We start from the raw sequence: 25063 nt of genomic DNA, 5'->3' as shown, positions 1-25063 counted from the left end.
ATAAATATTTCTCTCATCTTTCACCATCGCAACAACACTGATTAAACCCAACCCCCCCTAACACGCTACTAATGAGACAATATGAATGTGAGTGAATGATGAGGGCCTGATATGAAAGATGACAACGTTATCTGGAATCATTACCACACCTGCAGTAATTGTTCTCTTTAGCGACCTGAGCCAATGAGAAGAGACAGTCCATGGTTGCTAGGTGACCCACTGCTTTCCTCAGGATGTAGTAATGTTCCCCAAATAGCCTATGAGAACAAGGAGCATGAGGAAAAACGGCACTGGTTAAAGACTCTCTGCAAAGGCCACATGTACACAAGGTGACATTTACAGCTAATGCAACATCCTACAGGCAACAATAGCAAAGCAATTAGAGAATCTGTACTATGAATTTCAAAGCTGTTCAAACAGACTCTAAATAAATAAAAGCAGATGAGGACTTGTTCCAGCCAGGAAAGAATTCCTAGATCTAAGGTGACTCGGAGTTCATTTTTATACGCACTGGAGGAAGTTGATCCACTCTCGGCCACAATCGATGACTAGCTGTTCTCGCAGCTGCAGCAAACGCCGGTGTCTCTCCACAATAAATGGGGAGTGATAGCGGCCCACCACCTTAGTGCTGGAATGAAAGAGCAACAGTAGCGAAAGAGATGAAAGCATGAACTACGGCTGTATCATCAGAGGGACTATAAGTACAGCAGTGTGCTGAAGTGAGCAAGACCACCCTTCATTTATATAAATTCCAGTCCAAAACCATCAGGAAAATGCAGAAAATATATATTTAATTTAATTACACATAAGCTTCAACAATTAAATATAACATTGGATGTCTTTGTATTTAGTGTATGTACTCTTTGCCTTTATAACAACTTACAGCTGTCAATAAATCTGCAGGTATCAGTTTCCACACCTCCAGTTCAGTCTATGAAGTTGGTTTCATTTTCTCACAATCCAAGCAATAAATTTTACTTGCATTTTGTCATTGTTTTTATATAGTCATAATATACTCACAGTATATTATATTATCACAGAAGATCATTATTTTTGGACGTTAGTATTGAATAGTAAAATACTCTCTGTTCAAAACAAAATGATAAAATCCCTGATTCTATGAAATCTAAATTAGCTAAAGTTCTAGCATTAGTTTGTTCCTCTTTTTAGTTATGTTCTTCATAAGACAGATTTGCATATTTTCTAATGGAGGTTGGATGATTGATAGATAAACCCTGATAGAGTGAAAAGAGAATATATGGATTTAATCTACATTCAGATAGCTTAATCTGATTGCACTGAGATGAATGCACGTTGCATTATATCAGTGAATCTGACTGCTCACCTGTTGATTTTGACCCAGTCTGGTGGAACAATTGAGGACATGCTGTTCTTCACCTCAATGAGGAACTAGAGAGAGAGAGAGAGAGAGAGCGAGAGAGCGAGAGAGCGAGAGAAAGAGAGAGAAAGAGAGAGAGAGAGAGAGAGAAAGAGAGCGAGAGAGCGAGAGAGCGAGAGAGCGAGAGAGCGAGAGAGCGAGAGCGAGAGCGAGAGCGAGAGAGAGAGAGAGAGAGAGAGAGAGAGAGAACAAAAAACCTTTCAGTTTCCATCTGCTCAACATGATTCTGTATCTTGACAACAACCTGTAAAGATCTTAAAGGGTTTAAAGAACAGGACAAATCCTGTTTTATTTCACTTTGTATCTCCTGTGACAGGTGAATGAATGCAGACAGATCAAGGATTACTGGCTGACAGCATGCAGGCATCTATTATCTCTCACTCAGGGAGTGCGCTTTAGTGCAGTAATGGAAACATGCTGATGCATTTACATCTCAAACACAGCTGAATATCATCCAATTAAACTGTGTTTTCATGCAAGTGCAATAAGTCATAGTTATAATTACACAATATTCTTTCCTCTTGTCTACCTGATGAGCCTCTGTTTTACACTGAGCTATTAGTTTAAATGGCACTTCCTTCACTTTAAGCTTCATGACCCGATCTCTAGATGTAGACATAAAAACTTTGTCATGTCATTCCCATAGATGCCTGGCTTTACTGCCTTTTCCTATATGTTTGATATACACATAAAAAGATTTATATGCCTAATTAATTACATAGATATCACTTAATTATATATCTCTACTCAATTAACTGAAAGGTTTGAATCAAACTCAGTTTTATCTAATGACAAAAACACAGTAACAAATGTAAGGATGCTTTTTCAAGTCTGTATGCAAATCATTAACTTTTCATCATATTTCAAACTAGACCATTTAAACTTTGGAGACCTCTCTGATGGAAATGTGTAATTGCATGTAACATGTAGAAGAGGGTATTGTAATGTGGTTTTGCGCTTTGGACCCCTTCCCGAATGAATCTGATGATAGCAAGTGCATAAAAAAAAGTTCTCAAAATCCGAAATCTGACCTTCAACTCGCTGTTTCAGGATTTACAGCATGACTCCCAGCAGCGCACGGACACCATATTTGACCAGGGTTTTTTCTCCTAACTCAATAAAGCTACTTCTACCCATTTTAACTATAAATAAATAAACCTTACATGATGCAGCTTGAAGTGATAAATATCGCTGCTTATATTTCAGAACACAAATGTGGTATCAACTGAAAGTCTAGAATTCACACTTCTGAATTTGACAGAACTTGTGCAAATGAACTGAGAAATCATTAAACAAATTTTCACTGGCTTTTCAGTGGTGGCCAGTCAGAATAGACATCATTTACATATTAGTCTTAAAGGCATGGTAACAAAAACAGCCTGTCTAACTCTACGGGATAAAGACAGGATGGAAAATGGTCATGTAGTAATGAATTTTGAAAGTTTTACATGGACCTCAGAGAAGAAAATAAAATACAAGAAAAATGTAGGGCATGGGCCCTGATAGTGATTCAACAGATGTTCTTTAAAACACCTTTGAAATGAGCCATTTTGAATGAAGTGGTAAAACATCTAAAAGTAGGCTTTTATGCTGATCACTCTACTAGCCCACAGGAAAAAATACAGAGCCAACATCATCACATCACTCTGCATGAGAGTGAACTATTTCAGGAGAGATTTGTTACTATTTTGGATCCAATTGTTAGCTTTTTTTTATCCAATCAAATCATTCGTATCGAAAGAATTCGCCTTGTTTGAGATTGCCATCAAAGTAGGACAATTACTTCGAAAAAGGTGCACTGTTGGTGTCTGTTAGTCACTAGGCAGATAACTGATGTTGAACTAACATGTATCTATCGTAAGCATAGCTACCTGTTCACTGAATCATCAGCATAGTTACCCCTTCACCGAATTTAGTGTGTGTGTGTGGTGTGTGTATATATATATACATACACACACACACACACACACACACACACACACACACACACACAGGCATCAAACAGGACTGAAGTGGTCAAAAAAAAAAAAAAAAGGGCAACTGGTCTAGCGAGAGTGATTTCTACTGGTGAGGGACAGTGACGAGAAAACAGTCAGCATCAGCACACTGCGGGAGAAGAAAAACCCGTTGTTTATGCATGAGTGGTAAGTAGAGGGAACAGATGGAGATGCAGGCCTGGGACTGCATACAAACCATGACATTTCAGAGATTGTCCTTTTACCTTCTGCACTGTAATTTGATACTAATTAATTCTGACTCGCAGCTCTCAAACAAATGGTGAAATAATAAATAATTATGTATATATAATTATTTATTATTTGACCATTTGTTTCAGAGAGCTGCGAGTCAGAATTAATTAGTATTAAATATTTTATATAGTTTAGTATCATTATATATATATATATATATATATATATATATATATATATATATATATATAAACACTACAAAAGTTAATTATAATCAAACTAATTATTGATTTCAATTATGGGTGTTCAGCTACATCCCCTGCTAACCGGTGTATAATATCAAGCACATAGCCATGCAATTTCCATAGCTCAGTAACTTAACAGTAACCGTCACAGGCTGCCATTATTGCCACAAGTCAGTTAGCAAAATTTCTGTATGTGCTACTATTGTGAAATAGAAGATAGAGGTCTGCACAATGCGGGTTCACCCTAGGGTCCTGCATGATCTGCTAAATAATTTGAGGGCAGGATTCATTTGGAAGCACTGCGGTCACCGCGAGTAAACAGCCAACAGATTGCAGGCTTAGGGGGTGGGTTTTATGGCTTGTTGAGGGGGGCAGACTTGGACAATTATTGGCTGCTTGTAGAATCGAAAAAAGGCAAGCAAAGAATGAGCTGCAAGTGTGCTGAAGAGAAAAACACGTCAGTGACCACAAGCAGCAAAACACAAAGCTATAGAGCTATCAGTAAATATATAAGTACAAAATAAATGCAAGTTCACATTTCTTTGATTAGTCGGGAGCTGACGATGACCACATGTACAACCCAAAGTATGCGGGTGCAGGTGAGAATGGTGTATAGTTGAAGTGGGTGGGTGCGGGCAAAAAATGGCGCTTTTTTTTTTTGCTGGTGGAAGTGGGCAAGAATCACACTTTTTTTGCGTGCATGACTAGTGGTTGAATCGGGTGGGTGCAAGTATTAACAACCAGGCCCATGCAGACCAGTAACAGAAGCACTTGGGCGCAACAGCAGCTCAGCCATGAAGCAACAGACCACGGAAACCAACAGAGGAGCTCTACTGAGTGCTGAAGTGCATAGCACATAAAAATTGCCTGTCCTCTGTTGCATCACTCACTATAGAGTTATAAACTGCCTCTGGAACGAACATAAGCACAAAAACTTTGCATTAGGAGCTGCATAAATTGGGTTTCTAAGGCTGAGCAGCTCAGCCCACAAACCTAAGACTACTATGCACAATGTCACGCATTGACTGGTGTGGTGTAAAGCATGCCACCACTGGACTCTGGAGCAATGGAAACATGTTCTCTGGAATTACATATTTGGGTTAGGCAAATGCAAGGAGAGCACTGCCTTTCAGATTGCATAGTGTCAACAGCAAAGTTTGGTGAAGGAGGAATAATGGCCTGGGGCTGTTATTTCTTTAACAGGTTTGGGATCAGCACCTTATTCCCAGTGATGGATAAAATGCCACAGCGCTAAAAGACATTTATACAATTATATGTTCCCATCTCCCAGTTTTGGGACAGGCCCTGTCCTTTTCCAGCATGACTGTGTCCCTGTGCACAAAGGGAGGTCTATAAAGACACAGTTTGACGTGTTTGGTGTGGAGGAACTCCACTGGCCTGCACAGAGCCCTGGCCTTAATGCCACTGAAAATTTTTGAGATTAATTAGAATGTTGACTGTGAGCCAGGTTGTCTTACTCAACATCAGGGCCTGACCTCACAAATGCTCTTTTGACTGAATGTGCACAAATTTCTAAAAACACACACCAAAATCTTTTGGAAAGCCATCCCAGAAGAGGCCGTTATAGCCTCAGTGAAGGGTGTGTGGAAGGGGGGGTCAACGCCATCTTAAAGCCCATGGTTTTGGAATGGGATATCCAACAAGTTCATAAAGGTGTGATGGTCACATTTTCATATACTTTTGGCAATATAGTTACACATTTTCTAAATGTTGGTGTCATTTTTTGACACTAAAACAAAAACAAAATTAAGACATTATCCTGTCGGGACAGAGTGTAAAATGAATGGAAATGTACAACCCCAATTCCAATGAAGTTGGGACATTGCGTAAAATAGAATATGATGATTTGCAAATCCTTTTCAACCTATATTCAATTGAATACACTACAAAGACAAGATATTTAATGTTCAAATGGATAAACTTTATTGTTTTTTGCAAATATTCACTCATTTTGAATTTGATGCCTGCAACATGTTCCAGAAGTTGGGACAGGGGCATGTTTACCACTGTGTTACATCACCTTTCCTTTTAACAACACTCAATAAGCGTTTGGGAACTGAGGACACTAATTGTTGAAGCTTTGTAGGTGGAATTCTTTCCCATTCTTGCTTGATGTACAACTTCAGTTGCTCAACACTCGGCTCTCCGTTGTCGTATTTTGTGCTTCATAATGCACAGGAACACTTCAGAAAACCACTGTCAGTGAACACAGTTCGCCGCTCCATCTACAAGTGCAAGTTAAAACTCTGCCATGCAAAGTGAAAGCCATATATCAACAACACCCAGAAACGCCGCCGGCTTCTCTGGGCCCAAGCTCATATGAGAAGGACTGACGCAAAGTGGAAAAGTGTCCTGTGGTCTAACGAGTCAACTTTTTAAATTGTTTTTGGAAATCATGGATGTCATGTCCTCTGGCCAAATAGGAAAAGGACTGTCCGGATTGTTATCAGTGCAAAGTTCAAAAGCCAGCATCTCTGATGGTATGGGGGTGTGTTAGTGCCCATGGCATGGGTAACTTGCACATCTGTGAAGGCACCATTAATGCTGAAAGGTACATACAGGTTTTGGAGCGACATATGTCCGACATGTGTTACAACAGCGTGGCTTCGTAGTAGAAGAGTGCGGGTACTAGACTGGCCTGCCTGCAGTCCAGACGTGTCTCCCATTGAAAATGTGTGGCGCATTATGAAGCACAAAATACGACAACGGAGACCCCGGACTGTTGAGTTGTACATCAAGCAAGAATGGGAAAGAATTCCACCTTCAAAGCTTCAACAATTAGCGCCCTCAGTTCCCAAACACTTATTGAGTGTTGTTAAAAGGAAAGGTGATGTAACACAGTGGTAATTCTGTTTTTATTTATGTTTTACTCAATGTCCCAACTTCACTGGAATTGGGGTTGTATTTTAAACTGTATCCAACTATAACTATGTAATTATGCAATTACATTTCAATAGTACAGCAAAATGACAGTAATAGCTCTTCTTTAGCAAGACTATGTGCAAGAAACCCATTTTACTAGGCGATATTCATGTCAGATATGACTCCTAACACTGACTTTAGCATTACGCTGTCCTGCTGTCATTCAGAATTGCTATGTTGTACTTCACAGGAACGTCTGTACACATTTTAACACGATAACACAGATTCATATTTGCTTTTTCACATGTTCACTTCAGGGGTCGTCCACATTGACACAGCTTTGATGTTTATTTTCAGGGAAAGGGGAGAGATGAAAAGAGAGAGGGGACATAGAAAGGAAAGAGATGAAAGAAAAGCAATCTCTCTAATGGCCTTCTTCCTGTACCTCTTGTCCAGACACGGTGACGTAGTCCAGTGACTGGTTTCGCAGGATGAGGCGAAGATCTCGCCGATGCTCTATGATGTCCGAGAGAACAGCTTGAATCTCTTCTTTTCTCTCTCGGATTAAGGGAAAATCTGTCAGGTCTACAAACAACTCGGTCTTATTTCCTGTCCTAAAGAAAGATATTTAAGCATATGGTCAAAATATCAACCAAGAAAAGGAGTCTGATTAAGAATCAATGCATAAGAACAGACACATTATTAGAGGGTATCTAATTATTATATTAGATATTATTTGATAAAACAAATTTACACCAGTCTCAAAAATAATCATGGTTATATAAAGGAATATTTTGTATTTTTTTTTCTTTTCAGTTTTGGCTGGTTTCCAAACCCAGATCAGAAGAATTCCCAAGATAATATTTCGAAGAAACTGACATTTTCCTGCACTTCCAAAAAGAACAGAAAACACACTCATAATAGAAGCTACTCAGTAGCTGAATCTATTCTAATGACACTAATTCTCCAAAGGGAAGAATCTGTGGTAATTCACAGGCGCCTGCCTAATAGCAGATACCAGAAAACCGGAACTACTTTTACTGTGCTGCCTCAATATTCAGAAAACTACAGAACAACATTGACTTGTCTTATCTGTTAAGAGTGTAACTGTTCGTTTTAAAATTCATATTATATATTTTCAATCATTTATTCATAAAATTGAGCAGCTGTCAAATGGCTTCTATTTAACTAGAAGCCACTGATGAGTTGCTGAATTTCTTTAATAAAACCCTTGAAATATGCAATACAATTAATATTTATGGATGCAAAATCACCCAGTCAGCAGATTTCTGCTCCAAACATGCAACTGTTAGTTGGCCAATTTATTATTTTGTTTTTGGTCGATCTGTATTGAAATTTTATGATGAAAATAACATCAGTCAGGTAAGTGCACTACCGCTGTATTTGAATGCTGTGACTAAGCCTATAGCAAAATGTAGCAGCATAATTATGCATGACTCGTGTTAAATAGCCAGTTCCTCCTTACTTTTGATATAGTCATTTATTTGATTCATTGTCCTTTAAATAGGATATTTTTTTACAAAGTTAAAACGCCAGTTTAATTCCTCTTGGATATGTCAATGTTGCTTCTGTTGCACATTTTCTAATAGAAAGTACTGGAAATGTGCTGGTGTGTTTGATGTGTTTACTTAGCCCACACAGTGTCAGCTTCAGGTTAAAGGGGAATTCCAGCGATTCAGAGTACTGCATAATTAAATCAGTAAGACATAAACAAGTGGTTTGGAAAGAATTGATGTGAAATGGTACTGAGCATTGAGATACAAAATAGTACCCAAAGAAAACATACTTTGACATATTAAAACACACATTACATTAAAAAAAGTTATTGTTTTGCATCTGGTGCAAACCAAAAGAGGGTATGTTCATTTTTGAGTCTTGGTTCCTTTTAAGATTTCCTTCTCTAATGGCTAATGGTTCTACCCCACGCCTCTATTGCCCTTGACATGCTCACTGGGGCATGGATCTGGACTTTCTGTAAAGCTGTGTTGCGATAAAAGTCTGTTATAAAAAGTGCTACATAAAAAAACGTGACTTGATGTGTAGGTTCACTGGTCATTTTGTACAGAAAATATAATGGCATTATATATCATAATATTATAATATTTGCATTAAAAAGACACTGTGACCCCAGGTTCCTATCATCACCACTGTAAAGAAATTAGAGTTGTTTCTCTACAATGCACCATTATAAAAAAAAAAAGTCATTTTTTGATGTAACTCTGGAGAAATTTTGAAAAATCAATTCTTCTTAAAATAAAGAAGGTTAAATTAAAAGAGGTCAAAATTTCAGGTGGGGGGCATATTTTTATATTGCCTGTTGCAGTCAATGGTATGGTGAAAAATGCTGGAGTATCATTCACTATTAATAAGCATTCTCTACAGAAGGCCATTTTCAGTCAATTTTTGCCTCGAAACTCAGCCTTTTTTCACCAATACATACTCACTTGGCAGCCTTCTCATTGAGCACCTTCAGGAAGTTGTGGGCAGGGCTGAGGAGCTGGGGTGTGTCCAGTAGCATACTCTTTAAGAAGTCGGATCTGAGCTGTGATTGGACAGCTGGGATGAGGGCTTGAAGCTCCGTACACAAGCGGGACAGCGTGCTGCTGATGAGGTAGAACTCCTGAGTGGAACACTGGTACATCACATGAACACAGTGTGTCAGGCACATGAAACAAACTCACACACGTTTATGAATATGTTTACTCCCAGTATGCACTTACGCATATTAATCCAACCCTATCAAGTGCAAACTCTTTACAATAAATATGCAAACCACTCTTCTCCATATTTTGATACTAGCAAACTAAGTCAAGAGCCAATTAAAGCTTCGCTTGAACTTTGTAGCTGTTTATGAACATGTAGCCCATTTCCCAAAGGCACATCTAGCTCACTACTAGTCATCCCAACTCATCATAATGATGAGGGAGAAATTCTCCCTCCCCGTGTTCATTAAAATTCAAGAGTGTGGTAGCTTCACGTAGGCTGCAGGAAAACAGGCTGAGACCAAGCCCAGTGGAATGACTTCATGAGTCTAATATACTGGATTATAGAACAGCAGGCCTATTTTCTTCCCTCCATTATATGCAATCATGCAAGTAATGCTGCAGCAATAAGAATATGATGAAGTCAACAGGAAAGGGAGCACAAAAGGCATGATTAGACCTCCAGCAAGGGTTCCTAGGACTTCTACTTTTAAAACATTAATGCTGAGGCAAAAAATGCAGTTACCTCTGCCTTTTTTAGCTACTGCTCTTTACTGTAATTAATACAATGCATATTAGAAACAGAATGCAAAATTTAAGACTAAATCGTTGATATGTGCCTCATTCTCTTCTGAGAGCCTTTCAATCAATTACTTTTGTAGTTATTACCATCAATGACCAAAATTAGGTACCATGTGCATCCAATCAGAGTAAAGTGAGCAGAGAGGGGGCAGGGCTTATGTTATGCAAACTCCGACTCAAATGACTGAATTTTTTCCTGAAGTCACTTCTGAGAGTTGTGATTTTCAAGCTTTTATTGGTTAAAGAGCTGTCACGGCAGACACTGAAACAGTTCTATTTAAGAACATCTTATCTGAGCCAAACCAATAAGCGCAGGAAATAATACAAGCTCTGTAGGACTAAGCTATTTTGGTTTTTTACATACAAATGTTAAAAATGAATTACATTTCCAAATCAGAAATCATATAGAACTAAAAATGTGTGTACCGTTACACCTACTCTATTCACCTGTAATCACAATTTTCTCAATGGTTTTGTTGCATTTATTTTGATATATACACAGTCTATACAAAGGCAATTTGTAAAATGATCAAACAATAAAGGCATTGCGCTTCTTTTATACAGTGTTTAGAAATGTACAACCAAGTGTAAAACATAAATAAAAACAGAATACGATGATTTGCAAATCCTTTCAACCTATATTCAACTGAATACACTACAAAGACAAGATATTTAATGTTCAAACAGATAAACTTTATTGTTTTTTGCAAATATTCACTCATTTTGAAATTGATGCCTGCAACATGTTCCAAAGAAGTTGGGACAGGGGCATGTTTACCACTGTGTTACATCACCTTTCCTTTTAACAACACTCAATAAGCGTTTGGGAACTGAGGGCACTAATTGTTGAAGCTTTGTAGGTGGAATTCTTTCCCATTCTTGCTTGATGTACAACTCAACAGTCCGGGGTCTCCGTTGTCATATTTTGTGATTCATAATGCGCCACACATTTTCAATGGGAGACGCGTCTGGACTGCAGGCAGGTCAGTCTAGTACCCGCACTCTTCTACTACGAAGCCACGCTGTTGTAACACATGCAGAATGTGGCTTGGCATTGTCTTGCTCAAATAAGCAGGGACATCTCTGAAAAAGACGTTGCTTGGATGGCAGCATATGTTGCTCCAAAACCTGTATGTACCTTTCAGCATTAAGTCCATGATTTCCAAAAACAATTTGAAATGTGGACTCTATAGAAGCCAGCAGCGTTTCTGGGTGGTGTTGATATATGGCTTTCGCTTTGCATGGCAGAATTTTAACTTGTACTTGTAGATGGAGCAACGAACTGTGTTCACTGACAGTGGTTTTCTGAAGTGTTCCTGAGCCCATGTGGTAATATCCGTTACAGAATGATATCGGTTTTTAATGCAGTGCCGCCTGAGGGATCGAAGGTCATGGGCATTCAATGTTGGTTTTCTGCCTCGCCGCTTACTTGCAGAGATTTCTCCAGATTCTCTGAATCTTTTGATGATATTATGGACTGTAGATGATGAAATCCCTAAATTCCTTGCAATTGCACATTGAGAAACGTTGTTCTTAAACTGTTGGTCTATTTGCTCACGCTCACTCACCTGTTTCCAATTAACCTGTTCACCTGTGGAATGTTCTTCAAACAGGTGTTTTTTGAGCACTCCTCAACTTTCCCAATCTTTTGTTGCCCCTGTCCCAACTTCTTTGGAACGTGTTGCAGGCAGCAAATTCAAAATGAGTGAATATTTTCAAAAAACAATAAAGTTTATCCATTTGAACATTAAATATCTTCTCTTTGTAGTGTATTCAACTGAATATAGGTTGAAAAGGATTTGCACATCATCGTATTGTTTTTATTTGTTTTACACAACACCCCAACTTGGAATTGGGGTTGTAGTTGCACACAAAGTTGTAGTGATACACACTAAACTAGTGATGCACCCTTGTTTTTTGGACAAAAGAGAAAAAGGTTACAAATTTTGCCAAAAAAAAAAAAAAAAAAAGATTAAATAGGATTACAATGAAACATCAAAATGTAACACTTGACAAATACTTTTAAAAGTAATGAAAATGTGAAACAGTGACTAAGAACACTTTCCTCTTGTTCTTCTGCACTGGATGCATTTAAACAGTTTGAGCAGATCAACAGTTGGGGGGGGTGGGGGGGGTGGCTGTGAAGTCAACTACACAGAACTATTTCACAGTTCCTAACAAGGACATTAACCATGCAATTTATAATCACTCTTCCTGCAGAGTATCAAGAGGTGGTACAAGAACCTCTCCATTACAGGTTTAATACCACCTGAAAACAACATCCACCTCAAATCAAAGAATACAGGAAAACAGCAGAAGCAGAAAAGCCTTGATAGAATTACTGAATTTTCAATCTGGTGCCTTCTTCAAGAACAGGTTAATTGGTTTCTGGGAAAACTGTTGCAAAGTCCACTTCCAGCAGATAACAGTCTAGAAGAACAGTCTGTCTAGAAGTTAGCCCCTGACTAAGCACTAAGACAAGGACTAAGTCTCAATGTTATTCTCTTCAAGTTTCTTTTTCTGTGCTGTGGACATCTAAAATAACCTTTGGTCATGCAGTGCTGAACAACACAGCACAAACAGGCAGGTGAAGGCAGGTTAATGAGGATGGCCTTTCTTCTTGACTGCTTCCCCAGCATCCAGCACACCTCCAAAACAATGACCATCCGGTTCGCCCACTTTTCATTATGCTAATGGCGCAATTCAAAGGAAACACACCACTGAGCACCGTCCCCTCAGCCTAACTGCCTGATTCTGGAAATGAATGCTTGAAGGAGACATTCAAAGGGAAAGAAATTACAGCTCTCTAATTATAAGGGCAAGGTGTGGGTAATGAGCCTTTGACAAGCTTTGGGAAGCTGAAGAGTTAGATGCGGAGACAAAGCTGCAAACGGCTTTTCAATTCTTAAATCTTTGGTGGAGATTAGGTTTAGCCAGAATTGAATGTTTGCATCTTTTAAGGCCAAGGATATTCCATTCTATTCTACATGCATGTTTACATACACAAGATCCTAGGCTTAGTCAATTACCGGAATTTTTTAGCCAATAAAGTCATATTAACACCTAATAAATTTGAGACTCTAGATGATGCATGAGCTTACAACAAAAAATATTATGCAACCTTTCACCTTTTACTGCACTGCTTTTTTCTGTGTGGTGGGCATATCTGTAGACAAGCACCTAAACAGACTGAACTCAGTAAACACCTTATAACTAAACTGATGTAGACTATATGTAAATCTGTATGTTTTGTGACATCACAAAACAATTCATTAAAAATGGGCTACTTATTTCCCATATATGGACAGTATGGATTGGGACACAAACTGTTTTGAACTTTAAAAGCGGTTGTATATTTAATGTTTTCATACAAACATCTCGCTGATTGAAAATAAGAATAATTCAATATTATAATCCAGCTATTGAACCTTAGATGCCATCAGCCTACAGCAGCAATGATTTTATGAATGACTTCAATAGCAAAATTGAAATGATCAGGCAAACAATTCAAAGCACACAGTTAGGTTCTACAAGCCTGCTGCCCTACAAAGCTATTCCAGATCTTCAATATAGTGTAACTACTGCAGAGAGGCTGGAATCAAATCAAATCATCAAATCAAATTTATTTATATAGCGCTTTTTACAACTGATGTTGTCACAAAGCAGCTTTACAAAAATGGGAATCACAGCACAGAGAATCAGACAAAACACTGAACATAATATACAGAATATACAGAATATACAGAACCCCCGTGAGCGCTGAGGCAAGGAAAAACTCCCTCAGAGCTGGAGGAGGAAGAAACCTCGGGAGGACCAAGACTCACATCTAAAGGGGGGACCATCCTACCACTGGTCAGACAACTTATAAGTTAAACATTGAAAAGTCAATTTTACATCCACGCAGTTCTAATATATTCAGGTGTGTATAATCAACAGTGGAAACAATTAGAGTTCAAGGGAATCATTTACCTTAAGAAACAGAGCTGGTTAAAATGATTCTCCTCAAAATAAACTACTTGCACATTAGAACCAGTTAGTACAAGTTTGCTCAAAGAAATTTTTGCCAGAAATAACCAAGCCTCTTCTGTCAATAATAAACTCCTCTCTTAGCCTTAGTTATATACCAAAACACTTAAACTAGCAGCAATTAAATATAATCAGCATAGAATTCAGTTAGGCTTCATCACAGAGACCGCTCTGCTAAAAACTGTTAATGATAGTAATATTCTCTGACTAAGGAAATGTACTGTTTTCTGCTTGTGCTTATGTGTAGCAATTGATATGACAGACCATTCAATCTTACTAGACAGGCTAGAAAACCTTGTAGGAGAAATAGGAATAGCAGGTTCCTGGTTCAGATCTTACCTGACCGATCGCTATCCATTTAAAAATGTTAACAGCAAATACTTTGTTCATACAAAAAGTAAAGTACGGCAAGAAAGAGAGACAAAAGATGTCTCTCTTTCTTGGGCAAAAAAGCAGCTACAAATAAAATGTCTAATACAAACTTAATGTTTCAGCTGCATCAGGTACATCTGTTTATAAAAAACAACCTTGGTGTCACAATTGATCCTGATCTGTCCTTCGATGCACATATGACCAATATTACTAGAACAGCTTTCCTCTATCTTTGCAGTATGGCTAAATTAAGAAATGCACTGTCTCTACAGGATGCAGAAAAGCTAGTTCATGTCTTTACAACCTTGAGGCTTGATTACTGTAATGTTCTGTTGTCTGGATGTTCCAACAAAAGCCTTAGCAAGCTTCAGTTAGTCCAGAACGCAGCAGCCAGAGTCCTCACAAGAACTATAAAATTATTATGAACCATCATGCCTACTTAGCACACAAGGTGCTGACTTGCATCAGGATTTAGAGTCTTTTTTTACAAAGCCCCCCAGCTTTGGAATAACATTCCAGTCAGTTTTTCAGGACTTGGACACAGCCTCAATCTTTAAGTTCAGGCTAAAACTTCTGTTTAGTGAAGCCTTTGGTAATTAGTTTTTAACATGAGATAAAAGGAGCAGATCTGGGGGTTCATGAACATACAGTATTATGGAAAAGTGGGAGCGCCAGTGCTGTCATCCCGCTGCTCTCACACGTTCACTCAAGATTCAAGTTTGTTGCCGGTGGAGCAGAGGGGCACTGACATCTCAGGGAGCCCACATGTCTCTGTTACCTTCTGGCTATCCCTTTTATTTAGGCTGTAATAACTCAACCTGCCAGGAGTCTCTGCTGCACTCCAATAAACACTCTATACTGTATTCAGTCTGTATGTAACTGTATGTGTTTCTTTACCGAGCTGAACAACTGCCCATCCCGTGCGGTCTGATGCTGTTACTTCATCTGCCTTGATCAGGTGCCCACTGCTCATCACTTTCTGGACCTGTCTGATCAGTGTTTGGGATTCAGACACAAACCTCAACTGCATGCCACTGACCCTCCTGATGATACTGCTCCATACATGGATTCAAACTATTTAACTACAGCCATTGCTTCACCTGCTTTTGCCCTTTTATCTGTTCTTTTTATATTTTATACTAATGGTAAAACCTTATTCTCTGTTCATATTTCTCTTGTTATTGTTTTGCTATGCAGTGTCGACCAGAGGAGGATGGGTTCTCATTTTGAGTCTTGTTTCCTTTCAAGGTTTCTTCTGCATGCGCTCAGGGAGATTTTCCCTTGAGCAAGCCACTATCACCACTGGCTTGCTCATAGGGGCCTGGACCCAAATTCTTCTGAAAAACTGCTTTGTGACAATGCCTGTTGTAAAAAGTGCTATATAAATACACTTTGACTACTACATATTAATATTTGTGTTTTAAAAACATAAAGGAAACTTTATCACTACACAGGCCCTTTAGAACAAGAAAAAGTATAATCTTATAATATTACACTAGATTTAAGATGATTTGACTTACCAAAATGTTGTTTGCATAGTAGGAAAACTGCACATTGTGATGCAGCTTAATTATTTACAAGAGTCTCATAAAACACCACACAAGTAACAGCCAAACATGCTGAATCTAGTGTTAAGTGTCTGTTTAAACAGAAGCAAGAAACCGAATGACGAAAGCTCAGTAAGTTGACAACAGTCAAGTTGTTGAAAACAGTGAAGCCTGCAGTCAATCATTGAACATAGGCCTAAGGTGCTGTATAAATAATTCAGTCTCAGAAAGCCATCAGAGTCCCAAGGCACCTCTTCAATATACAGAATATTTTAATGAAACACCTCTACTTCAGTTTGCTATGTCTTCAGGAACTGAGCACCCTGTTGCTTCAAGAACCTGATCTTATTGCTTCCTATGTAAGGGAAGCAGCTTAGAGTGAATAGTGAATTTTGAACAGCGCTTTGAAGCTGGCTGTATGGGAACTGGCTGTTTTTTGTTTTTTTTTTTACACACAAGGTTTGAGTTGCTCTGGATGGTATTCCCAGGTTCCCTTGGCCACAAGGCTGACATGTCCCAATCAGATGCTCCAGGCAAATCATGTGTCCCAGGCAAAAGTATTTTCCACTCCTCATGCAACCATTTGACCTCATCATCAAGATATTACCCTCTATAAAAATGTTTTTAAAAAACCTGAGGAATCCACAAACAGGCTAAACACATCATTATCAACTTTTCCCATGTGTGCAATTGGTATTAAATGAGAATTCCACAAATTTAAGAAAAATCCATAATTCAATTACTGACATGTATACAAAGTCATTAAGAGTGTGAAATTGTGACTGTAGAGAAACATGCTGAATTTAGCTTTAAGATAATGTCTATAGTGAATATACAGCCATTTTATTTACTACCCAAAATGTCCAGCTAATTTACATGTGTCTTATAAGCTTTTATTTACAATGCTGAGAACACTAAAATGTTGGTAAATCCAATAATAAAGTTTTATTTGGGTACCACTTTGCCTTACATGCCATGCATGTTCCTCTCTGCTCTGTGTGATTTTAAAAATACATTTTGAACCAAAAGCTTATCACCAAAAATGCCTCAGGCATCAGGGAGTGTATTCAATTATTTGTTTATTTAATAGCTTTTTGAGTTGTCAATTTTAGAAGCATTAAACTTGGATGTCTGGTTGCTGTCCTCAACACTGAACAATTGTGACTTGGTATGTTTCTCTAGAATGCAGTCTTTTATCAAGCCCATCTGAATGACTGTTTAATGACTGGAGAAACATTTTTAAATAAGTGGTCTAACTGTTTTCTGTTTATTGCAGCACATCAAAGGTACTAGTATTGTTTTAGTAGTGTGTGCTTCTTTTAGTTGTTTGGTGTTGTGCGAACTGGTGGATGGGGCATCACTCTGCTGACAGCTTATGATGCTCTTGCTCTCACATGGTAAAGCATAAACTACAATATCAATAGCAATCTTAGCCAGTCTGTTCAGACAGACATGTGACACAGAGAAAGCCATTCCCAAAGTAAAGGCTATGACTGCTTGGAGCTCCACTTCATTATAAATGCTTCATTTTAAAAGTAGAGCTTCACTAACAGGCTTGCCATATACGGATGCTACAATATACAGCTTATAAACACAAGGAGCATCATAAGGTGGCATCAGAGTTTGCCTGTTCTGCTCTGTCAAGACTCTGGCAGTGCTTGGTCCACAGTGTTTCCTGTGGCGATGACTCATTTGACAGTACCTTCTTATGGTAGATGCTGCAGAGGCCCCTCTCCAGGTCCGGCAGACGAGTGAGCAGGGCCTGGATGGAGGGTAACACGCTGGACTCTGACGACAGGATCTCTGCCACCGCATCCTGACGAGAGTGGATCTCGCTGTGCAGGGACAAGAACAGCTCATGTCAGTACACCCTAAGACAGACACAAATACTAGCCAGTGGAGATAAAGAGCATTACATAAGAATCATCTTCATACTTTTTGTGGCACCTAGGGGCTTTTGTGCTTCATGTTAACCATATAATTATTAATACATCATAAGTCACAAAGCAAAGTGGAAAAAAGTTAACAAACGTTTTCAACTGATCACACGCCCATTAGTAAGCAATCAAGAGCATGGACATTCAAGAATACCTTCTGTGTGTTTATCATAGTGTTTGGCCCATAAAGTTTTTTCTTCATGATTTCTGGAAACTAATTTCAGGATTATGCAGCATTTTTGTTTCAGATTTTGGACTGTGTCAGCAACAGATTTAAAAAATAATCACCTTAATCCAGTTTAACGGTATTATAAGGCATTAGACTGGTCATTCCTTAGGGACAACAGCTAAATCTTATTTCAGGGGAAAGAAACATTAAATATCAAAACAACTGATTTCCTTTTTGAAGCCCCAGACACACATATACACAACAAAGAAGATTTCATAGAAAGACTAAATCCTAACTGAGCTAAACTGGGCTCTAAAAATGTCTCCCTATGGCTGATTTCTCTCTCATAGTCCACACAGGTAGCCTTTCAGGAAAAAATTGTCAGCGAGCCCTTTGGTTTGAAACCCATTTCTGCATGAATGGGTCCTAAAGTACATCTGATTTTCCTGATTCTAATTAAGCTAGAATAAACAAGAAAGTCCACATGAACCAGAAATGATAATGCATTTGCCATCCAAACCGTGACATACTTAGTAAGTCACAGGGAGGGTCTCTAGGCTAAATAATTGTTTCCATTCAATGAGAATTGGTGGGGTGATAAAAGGGGGAGGTGAAACATGAAATCATTGGTCAATATTTGTAATATTATTATATTGGTTCCTAGTGACAATGAAATATAGTATTTATGATTTTGATGGAAGATTCCACTGAAAAAGAAGAATTTTGTCTTTTAAATAATATGATTTGTTGAACCTTGCTTAATATTGTACCAGATACAAGAAGTAACAGGGTAAAAAGGTCCATTTTGATTTCAAGTTGACTTTAACCAACAGCACATACTTTCATTTACAGATCAAACAATTTAGTGTTGCATACAGCAATGTTTCCAACCATGGTCCTAGAGGCAGTCTGCTCTGCATATTTTAATGCTTGCACTGCTTTAAAGCACTCACTTCAACTCTGTATGGGTGGTTAATGAGCTAATTAGTTGAATCAGGTGTGTTTAGAGCAAGAAAACACTAAAATGTGCAAGACACTGCACCTCCAGGAACAGGGTTGGGAAACACTGGCATATAGGACTGTGCAAAAGACAGATATTCCCCTTTCAGAAGAGCAAGTCAGAGGAAACAAGTGAAACAAAAAATTATAAAACTGGAGTTAAAAAAAAAAAAAAAAGGTTTATATATATATATAAAAAAAAAAAAAAAAAAAAAAAAGACAAAGAAAATGGGACTCTTAACAACTGAGCAAGACTTGGTAGACCACCGAAACTGTCACTAGGTGCGTAAACCTTTCATCTTTGAGAGAAAATCAAGCTCCACTCTCCCTTCAGACCTGAAAAAAATCCACAGGTGTTTTAGTCGATCCTTCTACTGTGAGAAGACAACTTGAGAAGACACTGAGTTTGAAAGGACATGTAGCTGTAAAAAAGCCATTATTGAGAAAAGGAAATGGATAGAAATAGCAAATAAAACAAAAAAGTTGCTGGTCCAGAGGTCAACATCATTGATTGTGATTGGGAATACTCAGATTGTGAGAAGCAGAAATCACAATTGATACAAGACTGCACTTTGAAGGAGTGGAACAATATCCCTTTAGGTTTGTTTGCAAAAAAGTGACAAAGTGTAAATAAATACTGAAAAAATGAGATATTATTATTTTATTTATATATATATATATATATATATATATATATATATATATATATATATATATATAGTTATTATTATTATTATTCAATTTTTGTGAAATAAGTTTCCTGATGCTATAAAATAACTAGAATAAACTGTACTTAATGGCCTTTTTGACTGGAAATTAAATAAATGAAAGACAGTACTTGATAGAAAGTACTAAGATTGCAGAGATGGCTCATAAATGTAAAAATAAAATTAAAAATTATTCACAATAAACTTATTTCATAAGTGTAACTCTAACTTTGACCATATTTGAAAGGTGTATATGCCCTCCCACCCACTTCACATGTTTTACCCGTTATTGTGCTTAAAACGCCAACTTGATAATCATCGGCCACTGGATAACTGCAAGACTGGGAGCACAATAATCTGAATATGCTGCTTTGTGTCTTTCTTTAGTGGACTATAATTAATGAATAAGAACTTATCAGAATCACAAGGAATCCTATTCTAATAGGATATTCTATAATGCACTGCTGTTTATTTGCATTCCTAACTCACACCAACATGCAACACCACACTGACATTAGTGACACCTTAGGAACCTCAGAAAATTGAATGGGAGCAGAGCCCAGAATAGGAGATATTTTCCAGAGCTGTAAGAGGAGGTATGTGTTTTGGAGGCTGCAGAGACTCACGATGCAGACTTCAGGGGCTGGCTGACCCATTTCTTCAGCAGCCTCTTGCCGAATGGAGTGTGCGTATGGTCCAGAACCCAGAGCAGACTGCCCTTCACCGAGCCTGTGGTCTGGGAGAAAAGAGCAGGAGGTTATTAAACTGACAGCACCCGCACTGACATTATACAAATGCCTGCAACAAGGAAAAGATTGTTATGATTCCACAGCAGCAGTGCTAATTACATGAGTCACACTGAGATGAATTGAGGAAAAACACAACATTGTGTTTTGCATGCGTGTGGCGATTACATCGCTGGGGGAAATGAATATGAATATGAACAAGATACAAGACATTGCTGTGTAGACTGGTGCACGCTGAAATATTATTTAGCTGTGTCAGAGCATCCCCCCCCCCAGACACTAGTAATACTTTACCTGGTTACAAAAGATCTCCAGGTTCTTCATTGTGGTGGCACTGAACACCATGTAGTCTACATCATTTGACAGCCTTTTAAATGAACTAGAACAAAAAAAAGATTTTATGTTCAGATAAGAACCAAATGCACTTGTAAGATATCACCATTTCTTCTAAACAAATTTGTTAGGTTTAAGGTAACTTAAGTGCTTAATTTGTACACATCAGGGTACCCAATCTACTAGTCTCTGCTCCTCCTCACGTGGCTTTTCAGTAAAATATATCAGTTCTCATCTGTTAGTACATATTAGACAAATCCCTAGTGCAACCGTTGTGTATCTTTGTTAGTTATGTGTAGTAGGTAGGTAATTTTATGCAAATGCTGCTGTACCCATAAAAGTTATTGACAACAAAAAAACAAAACTGAATTCAACCTAAATTAACATATGATTTTAGGCTTACTTTAAGAGGCTACAACACTGGTGCTAGGAAAACAATACTAGCCCAAAACTTTTGCACCACACAGAAAAAAACATTTGAAAATATTTTACTATTCAAAAATACCCAAGAAAAATCAGCAGGTTTCTCATGTAAGTAGCAGGGCCTGTCTCTTCAGATGAGTTGATCAGCTAACACTATAGCTAACACTATGGCTAACAGTTACAACGCTGGACACTGATGGGACAAGTTTAATAAGGTTAATACTCTTCAGTATTAACTTTAATACTCTTCAAGGTTAATACTCTTTAGTGGATGACAGTTGTCAGAGAAATAGATTTTTACTGTTTCTGGATCTTGCTAACATCAGCTACAATAGTTGGTTTGATTAATGATGAAGCCACACTAGACAACTTCTCAATCATCTGCATAAAATTGGAGTCCTTGGCACTCATGTTTCAGAGCAGCAAAGTGTAATACAACATATATACTCATACATGCAGGGGAAGATGTCACAATTTCCATTATGAAATGCAACAAACAACTAAATAGTGATTTCAGTATTAAATGGCGCTTCAAATGGTTAACTGAGTATCGGTGCATATCCCTCATACACTTTTCTGAGTATATCATGGGTATGGTCAGTACGTCTACAGCACTAAACAAGTGCATGTTCCATAAACTTTAGATTCAGACCAATTAAAGAGAGCCTGTGAACAAAAGCAAGCAGTAAATTGCACCTGCATGTACAGGACAGAAAAAGTACCTGACTGGATGTCCATTATGCCATTAACACTGAATTTAAAATACAACCATTATCAGGCATACTGTTTTTCATAGCCATTTTTAAATATGGCACTACTGTTTCATTGGTGCGTTTTGTCCATTCCAAGCTGATCAGAAACATAAGAAAATGAAAATGTCTTTGATCGTGATGTAATATTTTTTTTCCATATTGCATATTTCAAAATATCTTTTCACTTATAATGGTATGTGTTCCACAATTGACAAGTCTCTTTATTTGTTTCACAGGATGGAGCAATGGAGCAAACTGAACAAAATCCAAGTCCCCAGAGGCAAGCTGATAAAGACAAACTGCACAGTGCAAGGCTTTCATTTCTGACTGTGATACATGCTAATTAAGACTCTTTCTGGGAGCCTGTGAGGTCAGGGCCCTGTTATTTCTTGTTAAACAATGCCTTTAATCAATCCTTAATTACAGCGTGTTTCAGACAACTTTCTAACCACCCTAAACTGCCAAACAAATCATGAATCAGCCTTCCTTCCCTCCTGTAGCATCGTCTGGCTTAAAAAAACTAGCTGTTCTTATTTAAGCTTACATGCGTCAATTTTACAGAAGCAGCTGTGAGGTACGTGAACACATCAGAAGGGGAACACAGCAAATCAAAGAGGACTAATCAACCACATTATGCTTCAAAGCGTGGCGGTTGAGCTTTGGTATTGCTGGAGAAAATAAATAATAAAAGGGGATACTTGGATGTAATGACTTCCTAATTAGTGCCTTATTGAAACATGAAGGATAAAGGAAGATACTTAAGGTCATTAAAGGGGTTTTAAACAGACTTCTATATAAAAGAAGACAAACACATTTCCTGTTTTTTAATATGATTCCATAAATAAGATCCACTTTCAGTGAAGGCAAATGACGCATTTTGACATCATCGACCAGTCTAAACCAAGACGGAAGCTTTCTGCCTCTTGGAGGAAAATGTATTGAAAAGGATGTAGTCCCATTGTATTGGTGATGAAAGGACTAGATCCATAAAGATTAGTTTTTTAAGCGTACCTAGAACAGAGTAGAACCCTCTCCAGCTTAAACTCAGTCAGATACTGGATCACTGGGCCAAGACAGCAGATCACCGGGGTCTCCAAACCCAAGTAGAACAAACCAGAACCTGTGTAGATACAGATAAGAAATTGTGACAATTTCCAAGTTCAGTTGTTACTTTTCAATGAAGTAAACGTGTACAGTGGACAAGATGAGCAGGGGCATTTCCTATTCACAGGGATCAAATAAATGACAAAAGAATACTTTATTTATATGTAGGGGTGTAACAATGCCTCCTTGACATAATGATTGCAATGCAAAACTGCAAAAATGTGCATCATGGAGAAATGGCAAGGACATTTTATAACTTAGGCCTAAGGGGGAGGTTCACACTGCAGGTATTTTTTGTGGACTGAGGCGAAGCACCTTTTTTAAAATTATTATTCTTGTTGACAGAGACTTGTTTTGAACACTCGGTACCTTACGGTTTTATTCATTCTGCACTGCTGTTTTCCATCCGGAGCACTGACCAGGGCTGACCAACAGAATCAAAAGGAAATGTATGATATCACAGGCCAAAATTAGCATGACAAACAAACCCCCCACCCCCAAATTTTCTCACCAATTTACTTATATATAATTTCACTCACTAGTTAGGACTCTCCCAATCATACGATACCACCAGTGCTAGGAGGGTGAAGGTTAGCACAGGCATCCTCTGAGTTCTGTGAAGCCAGCCACTGCATCTTTTCAAACTGCTAATGCAACATGATTGGACAGCTTAACGTGCAAGGCCAACTGTGCTCTCTGGGACTCCGAGCCATGGACGACTATAGCATCACCAGGGATCGAACTCATGATCCTCTGATGACAGGGCCAATGCTTAGATGCAGTTTGTTTAGCAGCACTACACTTGCTAGTTAAAAGCAGGCTGCTTTCTGTCTGTACTGCATTGTTCAAACACAAAAGTTAGCAAATGATTAGCAAAAATCAACAACTTACTAAAGCACTCCTGTCTCCTGTTGTTAATAAGGTGTGAAACATGATTATAGTCATTTTTTCTTTATTAAAATTTTGTTAAAAATTTAATGAGAATACCAATCTGTGAGCCAGTATCCAGTATTGTGAATTAAAGTGAATTATAAGCTGAGTATATGAGTATGTCCTTACATATATGCTGCCCACAAAAGGATTGTTACTTTTTGTTTACTGTTACTGTTTAGTTAAGCATAAAGTAATGCCCGCAAATTTTAACATCATGTTCATCAAAATGTCTTCCTTGGTATGAATAGCAGGCTTTGCCAAACAGTCATTAAAGTTTTCTTTTTTTAACTATTGTTAAAAGCACGTTGAAAATTCCTTGCCCCAAATGGCGGTTAAGACAAGTGAAAGTACTGACAACACAAGGGGATAAAATGGGGCACAGCATTATTCCCCGTCTGTACTTTTGTAAGCTGTTCCTTTAATTTTGCAGTCTTCACAAAGAAAAATGACAAGATCTTCACAGCGTTCTATTATGTATAATTATGGCACACCCAAAAAGAAAATATATGGCATAAAAAGTTATGAAAAGTTACAAATCGCCCAAAATTTAACAAGCAGTACAAGTACAATAACAACTGAATTAACTGGATACACACCAGGCGTTCCACTCCCTTTCAAAATATGCTTACAGTGATTAGTGGCTAAAAGAATCCATGAACACACAAGGCAATAGATGCAGTCGTTTTGGCCTTGCATTCCTCTCCCACAGCACTGTGCCATAAAGCTTCCCCATTAACGTCAGCCATTAAGCATTAGCATCAGCACAAACCTGACATTACATCAATCCATCAGCCCGAACATACGCAATTCCTGCCTGCTTTTGTGCCTGCATGTTTGCACTGATTCTCACACAATAGTTCAGGATAAGATGGGTAACAACTTCAATATTTTTAGGATGTTTGATTCTAAAGTTAAGATTCACGTAAATTTTGGATATTTTATCTACAGTCCCTGACAGAAGTTCTGTCGCTTATCCATGTTGTGGAAACAAAAG

At 38.1% G+C, this 25063-nt stretch overlaps 1 protein-coding gene across 2 annotated transcripts in view; it reads right to left on the bottom strand.

Moving 5' to 3' along the window:
• Window positions 1-25063, bottom strand: part of msh3 (mutS homolog 3 (E. coli)) — a 98757-nt gene that overhangs the window by 46701 nt on the left and 26993 nt on the right. For both annotated transcript variants that reach the window (XM_037531957.1, XM_017691101.2), the window contains exons 10-18: window positions 23044-23152; window positions 20819-20903; window positions 20405-20514; window positions 17669-17801; window positions 9182-9369; window positions 7162-7330; window positions 1346-1410; window positions 512-628; window positions 150-257 (exon numbers count right to left, since the gene is read on the bottom strand). In XM_037531957.1, coding sequence (XP_037387854.1) covers window positions 150-257; window positions 512-628; window positions 1346-1410; window positions 7162-7330; window positions 9182-9369; window positions 17669-17801; window positions 20405-20514; window positions 20819-20903; window positions 23044-23152 — 1084 coding nt within the window. The remainder of the gene's footprint in view (window positions 1-149; window positions 258-511; window positions 629-1345; window positions 1411-7161; window positions 7331-9181; window positions 9370-17668; window positions 17802-20404; window positions 20515-20818; window positions 20904-23043; window positions 23153-25063) is intronic.

This window comes from Pygocentrus nattereri, chromosome 20 (assembly GCF_015220715.1).
Source record: "Pygocentrus nattereri isolate fPygNat1 chromosome 20, fPygNat1.pri, whole genome shotgun sequence".
Classification (NCBI taxonomy): Eukaryota; Metazoa; Chordata; class Actinopteri; order Characiformes; family Serrasalmidae; genus Pygocentrus; species Pygocentrus nattereri.
Note: the sequence above shows the minus strand (reverse complement) of the source record. Positions and strands in the feature narration are given on the sequence as shown.